The sequence below is a fragment of the Denticeps clupeoides genome, chromosome 8 (assembly GCF_900700375.1).
Source record: "Denticeps clupeoides chromosome 8, fDenClu1.1, whole genome shotgun sequence".
Lineage (NCBI taxonomy): Eukaryota > Metazoa > Chordata > Actinopteri > Clupeiformes > Denticipitidae > Denticeps > Denticeps clupeoides.
Window position 1 is genome coordinate 1,794,421 of NC_041714.1, and position 25,309 is coordinate 1,819,729.

At 42.5% G+C, this 25,309-nt stretch overlaps 1 protein-coding gene across 3 annotated transcripts; it reads right to left on the reverse strand.

Annotated features, from left to right (window-relative positions):
* Positions 1 to 94: 94 nt before the first annotated feature.
* ubr2 (ubiquitin protein ligase E3 component n-recognin 2) lies at positions 95 to 25,265 on the reverse strand. Of its 3 annotated transcripts, none has more exons than XM_028990195.1 (47): positions 25,126 to 25,265; positions 23,478 to 23,737; positions 22,671 to 22,749; positions 22,116 to 22,226; positions 18,994 to 19,124; positions 18,763 to 18,901; positions 18,517 to 18,579; positions 18,322 to 18,442; positions 18,133 to 18,240; positions 17,824 to 17,912; positions 14,476 to 14,790; positions 13,360 to 13,523; positions 13,117 to 13,216; positions 12,886 to 13,014; positions 11,974 to 12,157; positions 11,723 to 11,784; positions 11,541 to 11,651; positions 11,319 to 11,384; positions 11,128 to 11,250; positions 10,732 to 10,795; positions 10,269 to 10,393; positions 9,448 to 9,500; positions 9,194 to 9,296; positions 9,064 to 9,118; positions 8,759 to 8,913; positions 8,570 to 8,669; positions 8,340 to 8,449; positions 8,164 to 8,244; positions 7,869 to 8,050; positions 6,311 to 6,510; positions 6,068 to 6,161; positions 5,736 to 5,894; positions 5,111 to 5,202; positions 4,954 to 5,032; positions 4,667 to 4,815; positions 4,483 to 4,538; positions 4,285 to 4,381; positions 3,974 to 4,041; positions 3,767 to 3,902; positions 3,559 to 3,652; positions 3,116 to 3,246; positions 2,871 to 2,979; positions 2,522 to 2,578; positions 2,363 to 2,440; positions 1,983 to 2,153; positions 1,566 to 1,667; positions 95 to 1,472 (listed from the first exon to the last, which is right to left on the reverse strand). In XM_028990195.1, exons 1-47 carry the CDS (start codon positions 25,207 to 25,209, stop codon positions 1,331 to 1,333), a joined length of 5,481 nt encoding a protein of 1,826 aa, XP_028846028.1. In that variant the 5' UTR covers positions 25,210 to 25,265; the 3' UTR covers positions 95 to 1,330. The 3 variants fall into 3 exon arrangements, with proteins under 3 accessions (XP_028846028.1, XP_028846030.1, XP_028846031.1); XM_028990197.1 differs by having other exon boundaries at positions 1,331 to 1,472; positions 14,476 to 14,574; XM_028990198.1 differs by having other exon boundaries at positions 1,331 to 1,472; positions 14,692 to 14,790.
* Between the last annotated feature and the right edge of the window lie 44 nt (positions 25,266 to 25,309).

Sequence of the window (25,309 nt, forward strand, 5' to 3'; positions counted from 1 at the left end):
CAGGATCCTTCTTTTCCTTCCAAAAAGCATAAACTAAAATCAAAAATGGAAAAATGAGGAAAAAAAAAAAAAAAAAAACACACACCACCCACACTGCCCTCTGAATTCATGTTTTCTTTATTCCATTAATGTTTTACAATATCGTACAATATACCATTTATACAATAATTCACATATTAACAAGTCAGTTTGTAAAGTGACACTATTGTTGTGGCCTGAAAAACACGAGTCCAGCAGAGTTCATGTGTATCCGAGGGTGTTCGCCACAGAACACACAACACAAGGCTGAAAAAAAAAAAAAAAAAACTGATCCCAAGACAGAGCGTGGACGTGTGGAACCTGTCGTGAATTTAGTCATTCATATTGGGGGGGGGGGACATTTGTAGAAAACCTCCACGTGCCTATTCCACTACTTCCATCCACGCAGGACGAGTCATTTTATTGGCTGAAAAAATTAATCTGGGGCGGTGATGTCTAACACAACTGAACAACCAAACACTCTATAAACACACCAACCCAGGCGCACACACACACACACACACACACACTCTTACACTCAGATTTTTAAACCCAGACATGTAAAACAATGCATGAGTGTGACCTAGCATAGTGATGTTGGCTTGAATTCATCTGAACAGTGTTCAGCTTTCAAAAGTAAATAATTACATTTGTGGAGTAAATGATGGCGGGCGAGAGACGAAGAGAAAAGCAGACTATAAAGAGGAGATGGAGGAAGGGAAAGATTGAATGATATATTCTGACCTGCGGTTGGAGCATTGATATGCAAAGTCACTCACAGTCTCAGTCTGGGTCAAGTTGTGCTTGCTCAGTAGGACGTTAGCAATGTTAATAAGCACCAGAGATTCATTTTATTTCATATACATGTAAAAACACTGTCCATTCATGTTTTTTTTGATTAGTTGGGGTGTAAAAAAAAAAAGGGGGGACTTGGGACTTACTTTCAATACTGAACTCTCCAGCTCTGTTAAGCAATTCACCAAGGAATAAATCAACACTTACGCCATCTACCTTAAAATAATTTAATTGTAGCTTGAATGGTGAAAAATTAAATAACCTATGAAGTTTTTTCTGAGCATTGGTGTTGCACCAAAGTGCTGAGGCTCTGTGCATAAACTTAGTATTTTAATTGATGCACTCATATATTAAACTAGCAAGCATTTGGGCAAAAAATTATGTGCAATCGCTCCCAAAAGATTGCGAAAAAAAAAAAGGTTCATGCATTTGTCCGAGAGCAAAGAAGTAGGTTGTGAGGAAACCTCAGCCCTTATGTGCAGAGCCCTCTTTTGTGGATGTGTGTGTGTATGAGGCTTCAGAGATGCTGCCAGTCGATGCCCACTAGTGTCTGATTGGCCTCCTGGGCGTGGCCGATCTCCTCCGTGATGCTGTGCTGACGCCACAGTTTCTGGATCTTTCTGTAGCGGTCGCGACACAGGTGCAGAGGATTCCCCCGTCTACACGGAAGCACACACATGGTTAACTTGTTCAGAACGTCACATATAGCTGTTTTTACAAAAAGAAAAGAAGTGAATGTGTGTCAGGCTCACCTTAGGCCTTGGTCTGTCTCTCCATAGTCGTCCAGGTACGGTGGAGCATAGAAGCAGCCCTTAGTCTTCCCTGCCAGGAACAACACCTGACTTTCTCTCACCCTGCAACAGTACAAGACCGTTACACTCAGAGCTACAAGAAAAGCTCAACTCTGCTGTTAAATCGTCCTTGTCCCAGGACATCTTCATGGGACGACCTGGCTGTGGGCAGACACCTTCCTCCGCACAGTCTGCATGTTGCATGACGTCACTTTCAGTTGGCATTACGTATTACTGGTTATTTATATGGATGATGATAGAAAAATGACTGGCTTCTCTGCCACAGACTAAGTGTGTCCAAGTTTAGATGTGGACGGGATGAAAGATTAGAGGGAATTAATGAACATTAATGAAGGCATCAACTCCACACTGAGGTACCTGAGAAAGATGCCGACACCTGCTCCACAGCTGAAGGTGTGCGCGGTACAGGCGCCCACATCCTCCCCCTCCAGCTCAGTCTGACAGCAGTAACTCTGGGAGCAGAGCATCGTCCCACACACCAAACACAAGGTTGGAGCGCGGGATTTATCCCCACCCGACTTGGGACATCTACAAGAGGTCGATACACACCATGTGACATCTCTAGAGAAGGCTGCTATTACATTGTGCTAAATCATTGGGCTCCGGCTGGAAAATGCAGTTAAGCAATCTAGTTAGTCAATCAAGAAATAATTAAACCTCCTAAATAACTGGCAGGAAACAATAAAGACGCCATGCTGGAAGACTGTACGCTAGACAGCGGGAAGTCAGGCACTTACGTGAAGCTGGATGCCTGGTTAATAAGGGCACTGTAGTCATCAGGAAGTTCAATCAGTTGATTGGACTCACGGGGGAAACTGGCCCAACAAAAAGGTGATGAGACGCAAGCCGAAATGTAATCTATCCATCTTAAAACAATCCTCAAGTTCAGTCCTCACCTCACAAGTGTCTGGTTAGCCTTTAGGGACTCTTTCATACCAGGATGAGAGCACCACCTAGAGGAGGGAGGATCACACACATTATACAGAACCACAACTGCACTTTTTAAAATTCTTTTTCAGTCAAGGACCCGGTTTTGCTAAGAATTGGACTGATAAGGTTCTGGAAAGTGGACATCTAAGCACCAATGAGCAACATCATAAAAAGGAACAGCTGCTGTTTATTTCACTGTTCATTTATGCACTTGGTCATAAATAAATGGGAAAACCCATGTTATATTGGTTTAAATGTTGATTCTGTTCACTCCAATTTCTCACTGGACAGACTGCAGACAGTGACGTTTAGTACCTCTGCAGTAACGGATCCAGCACTTCCTTGTGGCTGTGGAACAGCTGCAGAAGGTTCGAGGGCAAGCTGAGGTATCCGCACAGCGCCTCCCACTGACCCAACCCGAGAGCTGAACACACATCAACACAGACTCATCAGACTGTGTGTGTGTGTGTGTGTGTGTGTGTGTGAATGCATGAGCATGCAGCAGACAATTTCACGGGAGTAAGAGATGGAGTGAGGGTGTGTAAAAGGCAGTGGCTTACTGCGTAACTCTGGGGGAGAGGGAACTCCATTAAGGTGGTGGAAAAATAGCGCTGCCGCCCTCAGGAAGGGCATAAGTCCAGACTTCAGACACCGCAGCAGGTGCCAACCAGAGGCCACTTCACACAGGACACTGAAATACAAGGACAAAGACATACATATAATTATGAGGGCCGCACAAATACCTGTAGCATATTACATCAAAGTATCTAGACCCTAGTCATAAACTAATAGTCAGCAATCAAAGACAAATATTGGAAGTTTTCCCTCTAATTCTCAGGATATAAGTTTTACTGAAGAAAAAACAAAAAAAGAACAATGATCTTATGATCTTAGAAATCAAGACTAGGCACTATTTTCTTTTTTTTCCCGGATTTTTCCCTTTTTCACTGCAAACCCCCTGCACTTTGTACATTTAAAAAAATTTCACTTTCTTCCTGCTCACCTGCCCAGGTTTGTTCTTAGCATGTGATAGAAAAGGCAGATCCCCTCCTCTTCCTCCCTCTCACCTCCACTCTCTTGCTCCATCGTCATCACCGCTGAGTGTGTGAGAAAAAAATGCATATAAGACAATGATGAGACATTTTTAAGATTTTTGTAATATTCCTGATGGGACACCAGAAAAGGTCAGTGTGTGTGTATGTATGTCACACCTGGCACTGAGGTGAGGAGGACCTGGACCATGTGCGCCACTGTGACCAGGTGCAAGAAATGTAGCTGAGCCACATCCTGACTCAAGTCTGACACGTCCAGAGAGTAAACCGATGGGTACGACAGGACCAGACTGACCTGAGAAATACGAATACAAGCATTTCTACTCTGTTCACTGATTTGCTTCTTGATGTACTGACTGTACTCACCAACAAATGCAACATGTCTACATCCAGGATGCAGGGAGAGTTTTCTACACAGGGATCTGGAACTAACGCTGCAAAAGCAAGCAAAGACAACAGCACTTACCCCACACTTCTAGCATCTTCAAACGGCTACTATATTCATTTAGAAAAAATGTAAAAATAAGTGTGAAGAATGGAGCCTTCTAAAACAGCTTAGCGTGAGATGAATTAATCTGTCCATTAGTCCAAATGTAACCTTGATAAGGTTCCTGAAGAACTTAAAAGGGCAGATAAAAAACTTGTGGTGCAAAAACCCTTTCTGAGCATATTCTTACCGGCTAACAGTCGGATGAAGTGACTCTGTACTGTAGATCGAGAGGCAACACTCCAGCAGGCATGACCAAACCTCGCCAAGGAGCTCAGACAGTCATCCTGTACATAACACACACAAGTAACTCAATGTTGAATGATTCTTTTAATTGCTGAACCCTGGTTACCAACTAAAGTTCAGCAGTGATATATAGAAAAGTTACCTGTCTGCATGGTAAACTCCCAAACAAAGGCTTCTCCTCGTCCACCAGCAACCTCTCTGTGGTAAAGAACATCGCTTACTGAACAAAAGAACTTACAATTGCAGTAATTCATTTTCAACCAACAATTCTTCAGAAGGCTAACATAAGCGTAAACCATTCCATAAACACAGAACATGTTACTGACCAATGGACTGAATGGTGTAGGCACAGCTGCCCCAGCACATGATGGACACACGGGGGTCCTGCTCATTAGGGTGCACCTTCAACCCCACTTTATAAGTGGCGGTCCCAAATGTGGTGATCATTTCCCTAATGGTACTTGAGTATGGGTTCCTGGTTGCCCAAAGACAGGGGTTTTAGTAAGAAAAACAAATCAACAATGACAATAAACCGAGAAGAACCACTTTGTATCAATATTAAATGAAATCTAGTGCTGAATGACCTTGAAAACATGAGAAATTAATGACTCACAATTGGTGGAGATCCAATATAAAACCCTCAGGTGCTGGACATTCTTGAGCACTGTCTCCAGTTTCCACAGCATCGGCACCTGTAGTCACAAACAGTTTTTATGAGAGTTTGTGACAGCAGTGTTATACAACAAGTGCGCCGAGTCTCTGTTACTCACTAGTGGGCACCAACTTCTTGTGGACCGAGTGAAGAGCCTTGATCTGCAGACCAATGGTGTGCAGCCACTGAGGCAAAGCAGGCTGCTCACAACTGCACAGGCAGGAGACACACAACATGTATTTTAACTAACTGTAGAATCTACAATATTCACGAAACTGGTGATAAGTATGCAATGATAAGTACTGATAAACCCAGGGACAAAAGAGCCTCTAAAATGGTCAGTTAAGGGACAATCCCTCTGGAGCAAATCAAGATAAAAGTGCCTTGCTCAGAGGGGTTTACAGTTACTTAATCTGTGCTCATTTGGCTCGTTGATGGTTGTGTTACCCACTAGGTTCCTATCACCCTGATATGAGTAATATATTTATTAATAAATCAGTTGATTATTAATAAATCAATGGTCAGTGAAACTCACTGCAATGCTTTGTATAAACCAGTAACATTTCAGACTAGTAAAAGAGAGAGAAGACCATGGACATTAACATTTGGGTGTGACTTTCACCAGACAAAAAATATACAGTTTTCTACATCAGTTTAACACTTCATGATCATACTGAAGAGAACTTGCTGCAACATACTGAATATGACAATATTGTTATCCTGTGATTCCCCCCGTTCCCCACCTGCTGGAGATTTTGCTGAGGGGTAGCAGAGGTATGACCGTGTTGCTCAGGCACTCGCAGAGAGGGCAAAGGAACTCCCCATTCTCCACATCGTAGCTGGTGTGAACGCGCAGGCGCTGCTGCCGTCGCTGCTCCTTTGCCTGCACTGCCTCAAAGTACCTGCAGGAAAAGGATTTATGAATGTTTACAAGCCTTTATGCTTTAACCATTGACACAAATCAAATTAGAGAGGGATGTGCATTAGTGATCTCCACGTTTCACTTAAAAACCTATACTTTCATCCAGCCTAATCATTTTCACTAATCAGCACACACACGATGTCTTACACATACCTCTGCCAGCAGTGGGAATGCATGATGTGTCCACAGCTGCCCGTATGTGTGCCAAAGGACAGGTCAGGATGCATGAACAGGGGATCATAACTCTCTAAACAAAAATATATTTTATTTATAATATACATGAATATACATTTTGTGACAGCTGCTAAAACACAGCATAAGAAACAGAAGGCTAGTTCATAGTTATATCATGTTCAGCAAGGCAGGAGAGAGGGGAAAACATATAAACACACACACCTGGGCTGTGGGGGGGTCTGTGGCGGTTTTTGGACATGACAGTTGATCTCTGGATAAAAGCAGCCAGCACCATGGCCCTGCCGTCTGCCCGGATATCCTGCTCCTCCTGGCACAGAATGCACGTCACCACCTGCCTGCGCTCAGAAACACGCATCCGCCGTGGACCCACACACACCAGCGCTGCATCCGAACACATAGGGCTGCAGGTGAGAAAACCAGACTGTCAATATCATCTCTGTAGGGGTATACTGTGGTGTAAAAAAGGGTTTGCCTCCTCTCTGATTTCTCACTTTTTCCATGTTAGTCATACTTAAATGTTTCAGATCATCAAAAATATTAGTCTGACAACACAAGTAAAAGCCAAATGTGTTTAAATGAACAATTTTCAAATTAAGGTAGAAAAAAAAAAAAAAAAAAAGACCTCAAAAGCTACAAAGATAAGGCAAAGAAATTTGGGAGAAAAAATATAAGTAATTGAGACATAACAGTCTGGAAAAGGTTATAAAGCCTTTTCTAAAGCTTTAGTACTCCCGAAAACCACAATGAGAGCCATTATCCACAAATGGCAAAAACATGGGCATGAAGGTAGTGAACATTCCCAGGAGTGGCCGGCCGACCAATATTACACCAAGAGAGCAGCGACGAATCATCCAAGAGTCACAAAAGACCCCATAAAAACATCCAAAGAACTTCAGGCCTCTCTTAAGCTCAGTATTCATTACTGCACCATAAGAAAGAGACGGACCAAAAATGTCATGGAATAGCGCCAAGACCAAAACCACAGCTGAGCAAAGAGAACATTAAGCATCATCTCAGCTTTCCAGAAAACATCTTGATGATCCCCAAGACTTTTGGGAAAAAACTCTGTGGACTAATGAGACTAAAGAATTTTCTGGAGGGTGTGTGTCCCATTACATCGGGTGTAAAAGTAGCACCGCATTTCATAAAACGTGGTGGTGGTGTGATGGTCTGGGGCTGTTTTGCTGTTTCAGGACCTGGAAGGTGATAAATGGAACCATGAATTCTACTTTCTACCAAAAAAGGGAGAATGTCCGGTCAATATGGCTGAACTACAAAACTCTGCAAATTCCTCCACAGCGCTGTAAAAAAATTGCAGTATTTGCTAATAAGGGTCACCCAACCAGTTATTAGGTTTAGGGGGCTATCGCTTTGTCAAACAGGGCCAAGTAGGTCAATTTTTTTTCCTTAATAATAAAATCCTTCACTTCACCACATTTTGTGTTTACTTGTGTAGTATTCAACTAATATTTAGTTTGATGATCTCAAACATTTAATTGTGTCTAACAAAGGGGGGGTCAAACACTTTTTCAAACCACTGTATATTGACAAATACGCATTTGTCCCACTTAACCTATGTGAAGTGATAGTTAAAGTGATCACGTGACACCACAGTAAAATGTGGTCTCTGCTTTTAACCCGCCCCATGTAAAGCGCCAGAGGAGCCAAGTGTGTGAACTTGGCGGTTGAGGATTTGAACCCACAACCTTTCAATTACTGGTCTGCTTCCTTACCCACTAGCCAACTACTGTGTGTGTACCTGTGCTCCAGTGAGCTAGATGCTGATGGCTCCAGCTCCTCAAGACTCTCCTGGAACAGCTCCTTATTCTCATTTATGAAGTGTCTCTGCATCTCCGACATCTGGGCCATGATCTTCTCTCTCCGCAGTCGAGCCATTTCTGCCTTCCGCTTTCTCTCAGCTTTATCCTTATCCCGTACAGTCTACACACACACACACACACACACTTTTATACATATTCATATTTAAAAAAAAAAAAAAAAAAACTCATATACACGTATTTAGTCCAGCTGTAAGAGGGAGATCAGTGACTTACTTCCTCCTGGCTCTGTCCCTCGCCATCTCCTGAAGGAGCAGTAGCTGTACGCTCCCGCATTGTCTTAATGCCCGCAACGATCTGATCAGTCATGTGACACTGGTTACTCATTGGGTATCTTATTTACAAAATTTGATGAGTGCAAGAAACCGCAAAACTTTTTTCGGATCTCATACCTTAAGGATCCAGCGGATCATATCTTTGTGGACCTCCAGGTGTGGTGCATTCTGTAGAGTCTCCAGAAGAGCCAGGATGCTTGGTGTGTTACTGGGAGATTCCCCAGGGCCTGAAACCCACATGCATACCCATGTACACATTACAAACAGAAAACAACTACATTTGTGCAAAAAATAGTGAAAGAAAAAGTCTAATCAGGAACATGTTGAACATTTGTTGGTGTACTAACGGGAGATTTTCATAGTGAAGTTGAAGGTGGCTTCCTCCTCTATGCTGTTCTCCAGTTGTTGCTGCTCCTCAAGTAGTGCCATTCCGATCAGATGTAACACCTGAGGGTGACAGATTAGCCATTAAAACACACTTTATAGCAAAGAGAAATCGGTGGTGAAGAAAACGACAAAACAAAAGGGAATCTCACCCTTTGCAGCATGGATTCAGACCAGTGCCCCCCACTGGGCTCCACGGCCCATTGCAACACAGCTCCCAGCATGCCCAGCAGCACATCCGACTGGAGAAGGTTCACCAGACTGGCAAAAAGCGGGCAAAAAGGTGGCAGCACAGGGGGCGGTAGAGCTACAAATCGCGCAAAGAGAGGGGGGAAAAAAGAAAAGCAACGTAAACTTTTTCATATAGCTTTAAAGCAGCTGATTGAATAGAATCTTTGCAAATTTTACTGTTATTCAAGAGGTAGGGACTGAGCAGAAAAACAAAAAACTAACAAACCTGTACCCGTGTCCTCTCCATTTTGTCTCCTCAATTTTCTTTGGGCTTCTTCTGCCTATATTGGAGAAACAGAGATGAGACGGAGGAAGGAAGAAGAGACAAGCTGAGTGGATGTGAGCATGTGTGGCACCTTTGATTGATCTGCACGAGAGTAATGGTGGAAGTAGAGGTTAAACTGCTTGGCACACTCAGGTCGAAGCTCATACAGTCCTCTGCCAGTCACACCCGGCTTCCTATAACACAGAAACACAAGTGTGGTGAATATTCACAGTCTTATCACACTGCTAACTGCAACTACAGGCAACTATGTTGAAAAGTGGAGAAACAAACAAATTTTACTTTAAGACGCTGAAGCACAGGTTAAAAGAATGAAGAACAACTCACTTAAACAAAGCGACGCAGTCTATGACTCTCTCCATCCCAGTCTCTTTATTCTCCTGAGTGGAAAAAAAAATGGCCAGAGAGAAGACATCTTTACACACCTTCCTGTGATCTCATCACCAGGGGGCAGCAAAACTCTTACAATATATCCCAATTCACGAGATACGATCTTCAAAAGATAGTCAAGGAAGAGGCGGTCTCCTATAGCCCACATCACTTAAAGCTTCCTCAAAAATATTAGTCTACATTAGCATTGGCCCTTATCAACATGTAATGAGACATGAGGGATTCAACAGTTGGAAACCTTAAAATCCCTGAAAAATGTACACTTTTCTAAGCCCCACTAGATGTGCCACTGTCTTTGCCATAAAGACACACACTGTCTCCAAATACCCTGAGCATACCAATGGTTTCCGATGGAACAGTGGTTGGCCTTGCAGGTAAGTAAGCAGGCCTGTAATCAGAAGGTTGCACTGCCAAGGTGCCAGTAAGCAAAGCAGTGTCCCCACACACTGCTCCCCGGGCAGCCCACTGCTCACTAAGGGTGAGGGGTTAAAAGCAGGGGACACATGTGCTGTGCTTCACAATGACAATTCACTTTCCACTTTCACATACATGCACACAAATATTTCTAAGTATATAAAGGGACCCTCCAAGGCTACTACCAGTCTAAAAATTTGCACAATGCAAATGGGGGGAAAAAAAAAACCTACAAAAAACAGATTGCTCATTGAGATGTTCCTGACTGGAACGCAAGGACGATGTCTCCTGGAGATGTAATAATTAATATGGTATGTACATGTATTGCTTTTGTTGTGACTCACATTCTCTGGCAGGGCTTTGACCAGCTCACTGTGGGCCATGGCCCTGATGCACAGCTGATGGATGATCTCACGCCTGATCTCATCATTCGGCTGCACCTGACCAATGCCAGCCAAAAACCGCTCGCCTGAGAGAGACAAAAAGTCTTAACAAAGGAGACCTCCACATTCAATCAAGTTCTGTGCTAATTGAATCGTCGTTGGCCAGTTTTAGTTCAGCAATTCAGTGGAATTGGCTGAAATAACTAATCCACCCAGGATCTAATGAAGCATGGATAAAGTTCACTCAGCTCCAACACTGTTCCATCAATTCAGTGCTAGAGCATTGACCAGTGAATTCAGCACACTAATATTTTTTAAACTTTGAGAGCCATGTGTTCTCTAAACTGTCCTCTGATTGAGAATTACCTCAATGAACTGTAATTACATTCTGCAAATAGTAACAGTAACAACTGTTAGTACTCACCAACCACCATCATGATAAGATGCAGCATCTCCTCTATGAGAGTATTATTCTGCTGGACCACATCCTAAACAACCAAAAGTAAAAACGGGTGCTCATTGAGCATTTAAAAAGGAAGCTTAGCTCAATTCATTGTAAGAAGAAGGTAATTTAGCCATATGGAATTACAGTGCCCATCGGTGACTAAATTTACAGCATAATGTAATATTGCATGACACTACTGCACAAGTGACAAGTCATGTGACAGGCAAAATTGATCAAAAAGGTAACGTAGAGGACCCAAAAAATGGGAGAATAGGAAACTAAATGCTCACTTAATGTTCAACTGCAGAAAATGCAGAAAAATGAGAAGAGAATGAGCATAAAAAGTAATAGTAAGAAAAAGAGTCAGGAAGAGACCTTGTTAGTGTTCTCTCTGTTATATCGCTTCCTTCCATCGGCAGAGCTGAAGATGTGAAAGAGTTCAAAGCGGCTCAGAACAATCATCAAGAAGTGGTTTGGATCCATCATGGATGCTCCAGCCTGGGGAATGTCAACCAAAATTGCAATTAAACTGCAATTTTCACACTAAATTTAAAAAATGGACTTACTTGTAGCATGATGAGGTCTTTATCAAACATCTCAACCCTACATTTCACATTGTGGTAGTAATAGATCTGTGGACAGAAGAGGGGAAAAAGAAAGAGGTTAGGCAAACTGGGGGGTTTAAACTGTAATCTCTGGTACTATATTGAAATATGATGGGTACTCAGATACGGAATTATAAAACCAAAAGGTTGGAAACGGTGTGGCATATGCATAAAGAGTTTTACCTGATTGACTAAAGAGAAGCCATTTCTCCTCCACATCCCAGCATGCACTTGGGCACAGAGCACCAAGCAGCGGAGAGGGTGTTCAATAAGCATGGGTGGGCTGAGCTCACTCTGAGGGAAAGAAGAGACTGTCAGCAACAGATGAGAGACAGACATACTGTTGTTCACTCTCTCCCTCTCACCAGTGGCAGCTGTTCAGGGAACCTGTAGGCCACTTCCGTCTTACTGAGGAGGACATGTAGACCTGCAGCATACAGCGGCTCAGTTAACACATCTAATCTAAGATTAGAAAGTGTTTCAATAGTACAGTAAACCAGAATGAATGCTCACATTCTGCATTTTCTAAAAGCAAGAAATGGGATGTGTGCGCTGCAATACATTCATAACTGTGTGTGTCACTGACTGTTAGTAAATGAGGGTGTGTACACATTACCTGCCAGTACTCGTGACAGAGGGAGGTGGATGCTAACTTTCTCCTGGCTCACACAGTAACGGATAGTGTCCACTGAGTGTCCACTCATGCTGAGTGTGATGGGCTGCTCTCCATCCGTGAAGCCACTGTGGCAGTGTGTGAGGGCATTCAGACATCGCCTGTAGGCCTCGATGAGCACTCGTTCCTGCGCCCCACAGACACACACATACACACACAGAAGAAATTGTGTCAGTGTGACATTTCCAGACATTCACATTTACAGAATATATACAGAATTGACTAAAGAGAAGCCACTTCTCCTCCACATTCCAGCATGCACTTGGGCACAGAGAACCAAGCATGGGTGGGCTGAGCTCACTTCACATTTAGACTCGTACAAAGTGCGCCTTTACAGCACTCACATTACTATTAAGGTGAATATCTGACTAAAGCATTTCAGAATACTTTGTCCCCCCTAAAGGCTTTAAGGTGGATATATTTGGGTGGGTGGTAGTGGCCTAGTGGGTAACTCACGTATGAACCAGAAGACCCAGGTTCAAACCCCACTTACTCCCATTGTGTCCCTGAGCAAGACACTTAACCCTAAGTTGCTCCAGGGGGACTGTCCCTGTAACTACTGATTGTAAGTAGCTCTGGATAAGGGCGACTGGTAAATGCTGTAAATGTAAAAATATTTGTGAATTAATAGGTAGATCTATACTTTAATCCAAGAGGGAAATTCACAGGTTGCAGCAGTTTAAATTTAAAAGTTACATTTATATACATAAAATATACATGTAAACAAGGATTCATTTTAGAGGTGCTGCTAGTGGGCGTTATTATGAAATTATTATTTTTACATTACACGCACACACAGAGTTCATACAAACGCACACAACAACGTGAGAGCCAGAACCACCAGGTGGGACCTACATCAGTAGCGCACCACTCCTGCATCATTGAGATGATATGTGTGAGCTTCATCTGTAGGGTGAAGGCTGCCTCCCACTCCGGCTCCATCTCAATGTGCTGCCCAACCTGTCTGACTACAGGGTCCATCCCCTGCACAGTCACACACAGAGGTTATTATACACACACACACACACACACACACACACACACACAGACACACAATTAAACCTATCCACACAAACACTTGATTACCTGCATGCATTTCAGTAGCTCCAAAAATGCATCCAATCCTTCCAGAAACTTCTCCCTGAGTTTGTCGGTCCATTCTGTTGGACGGCTAATCAGCAAATACCTGCAAACACACATCACTCAGGGTTCATACACATTTTTACTAAGAATTTCCATGACATTTTAAATACAAAACTAAAACTAAAATAAATTTGACAAGCTTGACTTAAACAGTGTTTCTAAAATGGGTCTCTACTTCCGCCTTACTTGAGGTCTCCGATGAGGCTCTGGACTCTGCGAAACTTGAAGGCCTGTTGCGCAGTATAGCGCTCAAACTGGAAACGCCCCTGCAGGTCACGGTGACGAAGGTGGTCTACAAATGTGCGAATGATGGTGGTCATCAGGTTCTCATCTGTTATCAGCATCCGAGCCTGAGGAGAGCATCAGTCACCAAGGAGAATGAAGGTCAGAGTCGGTAGAGGAGCTCAGAATTATTCCAGACTTTGGTCTGCAGACTGCCCCAGGTGTTAATCAAATCTCTTTCAATAACTTTGAAACAAATTTGAATTTAGATGTCAACTGCACAAGCATGAAAGATATGATTATGAGACAGTAGCCCATTGGTAGTTGAGGCAATTCTTCATTTCCAGCTTTTGGTTATGTTAATATACAAAATATATTTTTCTTGCTTGTCATTGATAGGCTGTATTGATTGTGCTGGCAAAGTAAGCATTATATTTATATCTTAAAGACCAGTTTCATTTTAGGATTAAACTACTGGTGAACACTTGATCTGGGCAACAGAAGACTGGATTTAATCTTTTAAAGCAGATGAAATAATTTTAAAGCAGATGAAATAATTCATAACTGGATTCGTACAGAACCTCAGAGCTCCTGACAGCAGATAGAAGCCCTTTTCTGTCAAAAGCAGTGATGAAGGTGGGATGAAAGACTAAGAGATGGGTTAAAAATAATGTTTGTTACAACCGTATAAATATGTTTAAAAGTTGCAGTATGTAAATTCTACTAGTGGTTAGCAGACTGAATATCTTTCCTCAAGCCTCCCTTTCCTAGAATCTGTGGAGGACACTGGGTGCTGGCAGCTACTTCCAGAAGTGAAGACAAGTGTCCAGTCAATGTGCATTACTGTAGAATACTGGTGAAATAAAATGGCAGCCTCCATGGTAGAGGACCTGGGGGTTTATTCTGTGCTTAAATTTGTAATTAAGATGACTACACTACACTTAAAATGTTTCAATTTCTATGAAGATACAAAACAAGAGCTGAAAACATGTACCGTAGTAAATAAACTAAAAAATAAAATAAAAAACGACTGTCCAGCCATCTTCCACACCTCCTCCTCTCCACCACATCCATACTTACCAGGGAGGGCACCGTGAACATTTGCACGGAGAGGTCTGTGACGGAGAACTCCCTGTCGTGGTCGTCTTTCACATAGTCGCTCTGCAAGCGCTCATAGTTCTGATGGTAGGAGGGGGGTGGGAGAGGAGGAGGAGGAGGAGGAAGGGCGGAAGGGAGGCAGAAAACAAGGAGGAGTGTGTTGGTGTGAGTGTGCTCGGAACGCACAAGGGTACTCACCACAGTGGGGACGGTGAAGAGCTGCACTGACAGAGAGGTGACTGACACTAAGCGCTCGTGGTCGTCCTCCATAAAATCTGTCTGAAGGCGCTGGTAATTCTGGACAACAAGGGGGAGATTCACCTTCCTGGGTTCACCTTCACCTTCCAACCCACCCCCTCCTGCTGCTCGTCTGTGTCCCTCGCTAATTTAAACCCTGTGCCCCAATCAGAGCTGCCAGTTCGCATCAGTTTTGTGAAAATAAGATTTGACAGCCCCAGGAAAAAAATTTATTTAATGAAGGTATCTCATCACATTTAAATGTGACCCACATTCTCAAATCATTAAAAGGCATCACAAGGGCAGCTAGGAATGTGTGCAATGTAAAAACACTCCGTAGACACCTTCAAAATAAATGTGGCATAATTCCACCGGAATTTCTTACTGCAAATAGATGAAGACTACCTAGAGGTAATTAAGGGTGTAAACATTAAGCTGCATTACTTCATCCTAGAGACTGCCATTAGATGGTTAGCATGCTAACAGCCATGATAAAAGCCTAATGAGAAGTAAAAGTGATTCAACGATTTCCTTTCATGTCCCTTTTGGGGCATGGGGCACACTAAAGGTGACAGTGCCATCCCACAATTCCTTGCAGCAGCATCATTAAAAGCCACCCACCACAAGTACACTTGTCTAAATAGAATAATTACAGATCGTAATCAGAATATTGAAATAGGAAATTTAAGTCCAATCTTGCATCAATTTAATGTTTTTCCAAATAAACACGACTCATGTTCCAGAAGTCCAAATTAATTTTCATATTCTACTGTCCAACTTATGACCTCAAGTTGAGGATACTGAACAGAATATTTGACTCATCTTTGACAAAACCTATTATTACGGTGTTATTTTATATTTTTCATCGAACACATTGCACCTTTAGACCATTACATGTGACCTCTGAATTGAAAGAATACTGCCCCTTTTGCAGCTTAAATCTGATTCGTCGTGGTAGAGAAACTGTTTATCTGATCTAGCGGTTGTAGACCTGTGTTCCGATTCCATGACAGGAGAACACTACTTCATGCAGTTTCGAGATCAGTAGGTCAGGAGATGAATCCCCCTTACTGAAAACGAGTCTGACCTAATCCTCAACAGGAAACGGAGGGCACAGAAAGATAATGCCAATGAGAATGAATGCCAATCTTGTTGCATTAGTGCAAAATGCCTTTGACAACAGTAACCTTACAGTGTTGCGCATTCGGCCATCTTCAATGATCAATTTATTGGTGATAACAAGCAGTAGCGGAAGAGGCACTTTACATTCTATCTCCCAGAATCCAATGCTCATTGGAGTAAATCAAAATGTCCACACCATTGTTCAGCACCAGCATTTGGTGGCTGTTCGGATGACGTCAAATTACAATCCAACACTGCTACAAAGCGCAGCAACCCGTAATGTGTTCAGCGAGCATTTAAAATCCTCAGAGCGCTGTACTCAGATCAGGCAGCCACTACAGGCACTACTTTTTAACGTGAATTTTTATACTGCCACCAGAAAATCACCAAGCAAAGTCATTATGATGTAATCCATTACGGTCGGCACTGCATCGATGCAGAACAGTCCACATTTGCATTGTGATGCCTCGATTATACAATGCATTTAGACACAGTGGCCAGCATTGTGAAGCCCCGCCCCAAAAAGCTGTCAATTATGTTACAAGCTCCTCCCGCTTGAAATTCATGATTTGTGAGTCATAAAATTACACAAGCAAAACTGGCTGGTGTAGTTAGTTCCCAGAAAGCAGTCCTTCTTGTTTTTACATGTTTATTCTGTCTGTCAAGCTCTTGAGGTGACATAAGATCTGTCCAATATGGCGCCACTTCTTCAGCCACTTTCTCCATCAGGCCGGTTTTAGTTTTAATGCAATGGTGGGAGATCTAAGACTGCAGGAATATGCTGACATATTCACTGATGGTGCGATGAGCACTGAACAATTTCCACATGACAAAGTGCACAATGCTAACACAACACTATACACAACAGACATTAAACAGACATGCACACATGACATGTCTGGACTGGGCAATTAAAGGTTTGGGCATTTTTCACAATCCCGATAAAAATGGCAGAAATTAGTATATTGTGCGTGTGCATTAGCACTAATTTCATATTATTTTAAGCAGCTGCCAGACATCCCAAGTCTCCCTGAAGTTCCAGGAGTCTCCGCATATTGATAGCGGCTCCCTGATGCCCACAAATTGAATAAATTATCCCGGAAACTAGAGCTACCAACCAAACCATGCAGGCGAGAAAGTAGTGTTGTGTCCATCACGCACTTGAGAGAAGTGTGAACACGATGGAATGAGAGCAAGAGAACAGGTGTATGCAAAATAAGACAAGCAGATTTCAGTGCGGACCGGCTGAAGTTACGATAACTTTGAGTATCATGGCAGAGGGAGATTGCCCAAAAAAATTAAAAAGACTACAGGTTTTGCAGGTTGGGATGTCTGGACTGCTTGGTGCTAAAATTCGGAAGCAATGCTTGCAGTACTATGTGATGTGGTTCACTGGTGTAAAGCCAAAAACCATGCAGGGCAGTGATAGTCATGTCATGGTTTTATATGTTAATAACAGTTTATTTGGTTTCGGTCTCTACAGTTTTGGTTTGGCAATATCAGAAAAATCTAATCATTTGATATCGTATATCATGATCAATTTTTGGCCATTTCGGCCAGCCCTGGTCTAGACATGTTCCCAAAAGTGCAGTAAGGACTATGAGCAGTGTTATTCAAATCAGGATTTGATATCATTTATATATCGTTTGATTCTGATTTTATGTAAGATGAAAGTGAAGTGATTGTCACTGTGATACTCTGCAACACAGCACATGGTGACAGTGAAATGTGTACTCATCTTTTAACCATCACCCTTGGTGAGCAGTGGGCAGCCATGACAGGCGCCCGGGGAGCAGTGTGTGAGGAAGGTGCTTTGCCCAATGGCACCTTGGCAGATCAGAAATCCAACCGGCAACCTTCTGATTATGAGGCCGCTTCCTTAACCACTAGGCCACCACTGCACCAAATCTCTGTGATTTTGAAGAACACTGCTGTATGTACTGTGATATGTTCTGTGCACTTCAGTCTTACTCTAGCAAATTGGATGGCAAACAGCTTCTTGTACTTCAGATCCATGAGAAAACTGCTCATGAAAAGCTGGTGATAGACATTCCTTGCACCTGCAGGGCAGATAAGGCATGCAGATTAACTACCACACCTCAGAAATCCACGAAAAAAAAAAAAAAAAAAACACAGCAAAGGACAGAACCCAACGTTTAGGATAAAAAAAAAAAATCAATCACTGATCATTACTGATCAACTTCCAAATAAATCCCAGAAGACATTTCTGTGATAAAGCAGCAAAGGTCTGACTGCTGATTTATAAAGGGCACTTCATACCTTTCCACATCTTGGAGTCACACAGCATGAGTGTGTCCACCAGAGAGGAGTTTTCCCCTTCTGGTCCGTTCTGCAGTCCCACCTGACAAAGGATCCTCCTGAGAGCATCTAAACAGAGAAGGGGCTGTCACTGTGACTGTCTTGTCCTTGTAAATATATATATATATATAGAACAAATAGGGCACACACCAGAGTATCTAATAATGTTGGACAACCAGTTGAGGGATTTAAGAGCAAAGCACTGATGGGCCACTACTGATGAGTGCATGACTTGGACCCTCAAGGGCTTTGACTGACGACTTGTGTTCCTCTGTAAATACACAATTTTTTTTAAACCTATACCAAAACACCGAAAAATAAAAAACGTGTCATCAGTGCTCTCACCACAATAACAGATTTGGCCTGTTCGCAAAACTGGAAATCTCCATAGCGCACTGACTTCCTCCCCTGCATTGTAAAATAAAACAATCACAAACACACTCCAATATTGATTTTCATATTGTAATGAAATTACCGCTGTCTCCCAGTGTAATAACTATGTGACAAATGATTAAAAGTGGACCAGTAAAACATCCTCACTTTGACAGGACATCGGTGTGTCAATATAAACAGATGAAGGTGGGTACTCACATCTCTGTCCACGGTGGTAGCAAAGCTGACCGCCTCTTTCTGTGTGCAGTTCACAGCTTTCTGTAGTGTGTAAATGACCTGCTCGTATGTGTGCACCTCATCATTAAACAGCATGCAGTAGTACGTGTCTCCTCGCTCCCTGCATGAGAAAAAACAGAGGGAAAGATTAGAATTTGGATTAGGGTCCAAGATGATACAGCATCATGCAGTTAAATCAGTGTTGATACATACGGAGACTCCAGGCCTTGTGGCAACTCGTCCTCCTTCTCCCAAGTGAGCATGTCCACCGCATACTTCAGGATGATGGAGAACACATTATATGTACGAGCCACCATATCATCTGACAGGTTTGCCAAGGGGTCCTGCACAAAAAACATTATGGAAGCCATAAGAAATGACAACATGACAATACTGTTTTTCTGAGCAAGATTTTATTATGGGTTATTTATCTGCTTAAAATAACGTTTGTTTTTTCCTGAACAAAAGCATATTCAATATTAAACAGTTTAAATATGTGCTTGCAACTCAATGACAAATATGGGATTAGCAGAAATCATAAACATGCTTTGATTAATACATTTTATATTAACATATTATATTATTATTTCTACAAAATGTGAACAGATCACTAGTCTGTCCACTCTTCCACAGCAAAAAAAAAATTCCAAAAGTAATGGTTGATTTTCTTTTTTTTCCCTCTTGTAATGATAGCGATCAGTAGGGATGGGTACAGAAACCCGGTACTAAACAGGTTCGGGTGCCTAATTATAAAAGAGCGAAGTGTCGATAAGCTCTGACATTAACGGTTCTGCTGTCAGTATTGGATGAATAATGTAGTCGTTCCTCAGCAAACGGAGATCGCATGCACACAACCCAGGAGAGCTCGCGCTTACGGAGTGACAATGGCGGAGAGGGCCAAACGATCCAAAGTATGGTTACACTTCACCCGTGTGAGCACGGACAATGCTTGTTGCAACAATCACAACAAGATTTTTGCTTGCAAAGGCAGAAAAAAGGTTGGCTGCTTCATCATCCACCTCCTCAGGTATTTATGCTAACTAAACTTAATGACAAACATCACAAAAGGTCTCTCTATATCGGTATTTTAATGTTAATAATTAAATAAACACACATTCAGTTACATATAGTCTATACATAGGCTAAACATTTAGAGTACTTTTTATGCAGTAGCCTAAATATTAAAGATTAAAAGGCCTTTGCAGTACTGCTTTTACAAATAGATAAATAATAATAAACTAAAAAAAAATAATTTATATTGATTAAATACATTCAATTTAGTGTACATTGCAAAGTTCCAAACCTGTATTACTTTTAATACATGTTAAATTAACAAATTTATGTGAAAATCTTTAACCAGAGATGATAGTTTAGCTGCAACTTTTAATTTTTTTTTTTTGTTGTTGTTAAAGCTGCAATTACGGTGAACCAACCCACTCTTCCTGCATCTGCTCCAAACAAAGCACAAGCCCCTCCACATTGGCAGCTAGAGGGAGGATGCCTGAGGAGAGCGTGAATGATTGCCACTTATCCTTGACCAAGTTCAGAGTGAAAGGCCTACATTCCTTTTTCAGGTAACAGTCAGTCAGTATATACATATAAAGAGTTGCAGGAATTATCTCAGTGACATATTAATTCCATCCTGGTATGATGTTGAAAAGGCTAATGTGATCAGATGGGTGGATCAGCCTCTGTCAGGACCACCGTCTTACTGTTACAGTACACTACACCAGTCTCTAAAAGAGAAGGTCCTCCACACCAGGGGCAGGATTATCACAGTCTCACACTGGTGAAGTAGTGGCAGAGGACTAAAATATACAAAATTGTTTGCATTGATAAATGGGCAGTCCAAATTGTGGTCGTGAGGTTCATGAGGTCCTCACTCTTCAAGGCAGTGTTGCGATAGAGATTCATGGAGCAGATTCCAGCAATACAAGCAGCAGCCTTGGACCCACGCCTTTGAAAAGCAATCAGGATCATCTGAAGGATGAGGACTTCCATGAGGATGAGGAGTTTGTCCAGCTCTACATCCTCTATACATCCACACTGTGTGTGTCATGTGAGACAAAAAGCCACCGTGGACAGATCATCAAATTCCTTCAAAAACTAGAAGAGTATTTTACTATGAAGGATGAAGATACAACGTTTGTGGCATTGATCAAAGAGAAGGTGTGGGAGAACCTCTCCTAGCGCAATCAGAATGATGACATTAAGCCTTCCTGCATGAGGCCACAGCAATGGACCCCAGATTCAAAGGGAGGTCAGTAAGTAATGAAAATTGGGACAGGCAGAGGAGGAAAGCTATTGAGTCCAATGTGAGACCAACAACAGGGATCTCAGATGAGAGGACAAGGAAACAGGCACAGAGCACCAGGAAAAGGAGGAATCAGAAGGAGAAGAAAATGGGGGAGACTGCCGTTCCATTGCAAATAAAAAGGAGTGCCTTAGAGGAGCTATTCTCAGAGGAGGACTGGGAGTTGAGGTTCAGGATCCAAAAGGAAAACTGTCCCTCACCCTCAGTTATCAGGTTGAATGCTACAAAACGGCTAAAGATCTTGTGATGTAGTGGTGGAAGAAGAGAGATTAACTGCCACTCCTCACAACCATTGCAACAAGTTACCTCTGTGCTCAAGCCTCCTACACCCCTGGTGAGAGGGTATTTTCAAGGATTAAAAGCAACTAGTTCATGCCCAACTATCTTACTTTAAATCACTATATATTCAATTTCAAGAAAATTGTGTTTATCTATATGTTTTGTTTTGATTTTGTTCGTGTAATAGATATTTGCGCAAACATTGGTGTTTTCTAAGCTATAGACAATTATTTTACATTTAAAAAATAAAATGTTATTTCTGTTCTCAATTTGTTTCATTTTTTAATAAAAAAAACCCAACAAAGTACCAGTAAGAGTACGGTTAAAGCGAGTGGAAAAGTGATATCGATAGAAGAATTACCGTTCAAACCTTAACGAAACTAGTCCCTAGCCATCAGAGTGTGGTATGCTTAAATTACTGTATAATAAAGAGAAGTGATTTTCATTGTGATACACAGCAGCACAGCACACTGTGAACACGGTGAAATTTGTCCTATGCATTTAACCCATCACCCTTGGTGAGCAGTGGGCAGCCATGACAGGTGCCCGGGGAGCAGTGTGTGGGGACAGTGCTTTACTCGGTGGCACCTTGGCGTATCGGGATTCGAACAGGCAACCTTCTGATTACGGGGCCACTTCCTTAAATGCTAGGCCACCACTGCCCCAATGTGTGTGCTTGTTACACAGTGATATGTCTACTGATGAGCGAGATGGCTGTGTTTAGTGCTGAGGAGTTACTCACCTCCTGAGAGCCATCGCTGATGTTAGGCTCATGTTTCTGACAGTAAGGGCCCTTCTTCCAGGCTTCTGTGTCACCACAGTCACAAAATCCCCCACCACCAGAGGTAGTCATCTGCCACACACACACACACACACACACACACACACACAGAAGAAAATGGAATCCCTGATGTATAAGGAATCAACAAAAGGAGTGCAAATATCACACATGCACTCTCTAGTAAATAATAAATAAAAAAAAACTTATGATTTGACATCTATTGGGAAACTACAAGTGCTGATTACCAACAGAGCCATAACTGGTACATCTGTAATATGATGGTGGTAGAGGTGTTGTAGAATCTCTAATTACTCTTAATAAACACAAATTCAATGTAAATTCAGTAGCTGAGATAATCCTGACACTGACATGTACACTGTGACCTGCGTACTCAACTTGCTTGCAAACAGACACACACACAGTCTTCTTTATTCATAAGGCTGCGGGCACACTACACAGGTATTATTACTCAGTCAGTTATTTACAGCGTTACAGTGCAGCACAGTGTTTACTTACCCTGTAGCGGTGCTCTTTGTGCACACTGCCCAGAAAACACTGCATACACAACACACATGTTGGATCCGCTGCACACTCCCTATAAAAAAAAACATGTGTGAGGAGAACAAATGCAGACCAGAAGGAAGAAAGAGAGTACTGGCAGCTCAGATATCTAATACTACTTCTGTTGTCACTACAGAGGAAATCATCTGGATAAGAACAGACACTCCTCTCGTTACGTTTATACTGGGACATGACATCTGTCTGGAAATGATGAGCTTGACAATGAGGTCAAACGCATTTGAAATTGTTACATTTTCTCACCTAGGAAAAAAAAAAAAAAAAAAAAAAAAAAAAAAGACTCTTAGGACATGGAAAGACTAAAAGGATGAGGTTTAGGGGACAATGTGTGGTGATGGCAGCTTTATGGCACAGTGTATGAACGTGTAAACGCTACTCCGTTAAGTTCAGGGATTCCATCACCATGTTACCCCTTTAACCATGATCATGTCTAGCTGCTTTCTACACAGTGCTCTGCCATGTGGCTGGATGGACATGTTTACCACTCTCTTAGCTCCACTGAATGAATGTGAGCTGTTGTTCAGAGGGAAGAGAACCAATCTCAATCTGCACAAGCTTACTGAGAATTAACCCAGTACCGTCCTGACCTAATTCAGCCAAGCCCTGTGTCACAGGAGGACAGCACCGTACACGGTCTCGTTCCGGTTTGGAACATCTGAGCCACGCCAAGTGAGCCAGGGAAGGCATTGTGATCCTGCACAGGGTCAACAAATCATCTTTACAGGCACATTTTTGGATTCTGACCTGCAGGAGTAGGTGGGCTCTCCCACTTTGAACACATGGCCGCAGAGTTGGGAAGGCTGGTTGTTCTGTTCCAGTTTGGCCAGGCCAGCAGAGGGATCCTCCCCACACAGGTACCACTCCAGCGGTGCCTGCAGTAGAAGTCCAGCGAGGAGTTCCTCATTCTGGGGGTTGAGGTTGGGTCCCAGGCAGTAGATCTTGGGCACATAGCAGGCCAGGTGCTTATACACCTCACTGGGTAGGTCTGTCGCCTGCAGCCATTGCTGTGCAAGTGAGAGAAGACCAGTTGACTTCCAAAATACAGTATTATAGAATTTTTTTTAATGCACCAGGTCTCACTGTATTCCAACTATAAACTATGGATTTCTTTTTATCCAGCACATTAAAGATACAAAACCAACACTTTAAAGCCACCAGCCTTCCAAAACTAACACACGAAAGGCTGTTGCACAGCTACAGAGAAAAGGCCTTATATTTATGACATTTACCAGGGTTAAGTGTCTTTCTCAGGGAGCAATGGGTAGGAAGTGGGGTTTGAACCTGGGACTTTGTGGTCTTCTACCATCCCTTATATGATGAGACAGGCGCTGACCACCTCAGACACATTCAGTTGCAAAAACATGGCATTCAATTCCTCTAAGCAATTCTGTGTCAAATGGTAGCTTTTTAGGCTATGCTAGGTCAGTTGCACTATTATGGCAACAAATTTAGAATTAAATATGCCTTATTGTTTTCATTTTCCAAGTCTGGTTCTAAAGCCAGACTTCTCTTCCTGAAGCCAACGGAGATCTTGACTAAACGTTAGCAGTGTGAAAGGACACTTTCAGCAGGACACCGGTCACCACCTTTCCACATCATTCTTTACAATTCTTTCGAATTAGGGCAACTATTAGGTCAGAGAATTAATTTAAAGAGCCATGCCTGCCTCCTGTGTACAGTAAGCGGAAATTTGTATGTAAGCCGAGATAAAACCCAATCCAGGGGTGGGAAAATAGAAGAACAATGGGCATAATATGAGGTGCTATGATGGTGAAATATTCATATTCACACAAGCACGAAAAGACGTCCGCAGAACAATTACACACGTTAGCAAGTTAATATGTAAACAATATGGAGGACTTATCCTGTGATCTTTCTAATATTTCTCAAGTCAACAAACCCCGTTATTTATTCTAAAATCGCCGTTCCTTAAAAAAAATCCTGCAGTCTATCGGCATAAAAGCTGCAACATGACAAAAGCGAAAAGTTTGTCAAAAGGCTAAAAAACCAGCCAAGTCAGGCTACAAAACTGCTCAGCAAGACACGTATAATTTGTTGACACGAATGTCTTGTAGAAGACGGTTACTGCCTGCACCGGCCTGACATTTATTTTATTTCATACCTAAATGTTAATCAAGACAGCGGGCTAAATAATATAACAATAATAGTAAAAAAAAGTGTCTATCGAGTGCAGCATCGGTATATAGCTAGCAATTAGCGCGCTAGGCTAAAGCTATGCTAAGTAGCCAGTGTTTTCCAGCTGAGGTTAGCAACGCACTGCGGACGGAGCGGCTGGTGAAAAACAAACAGGAGGAGCAGCGGGAAAATCGAGCGGACTTCCTGACGTGACAGCTCAAGCCGCGCCGCGCTCGACGCGAAAACTGTCGCATACCGCAGCCGTGTCCTTTGCGGAGAACTGGAGAAATTCGCTACACAGGGCGGACGGTGGATCGCGATCGGACTCGGCGGCCGCCATCTTCACTTGACTGGCCGTGGCAGGCGCAGGAAGCGGAAATCAGCCGATTGGCCAATTTCCGCAAAGATTTTTTTTAATAAACAATAATAAAATTTTGCTT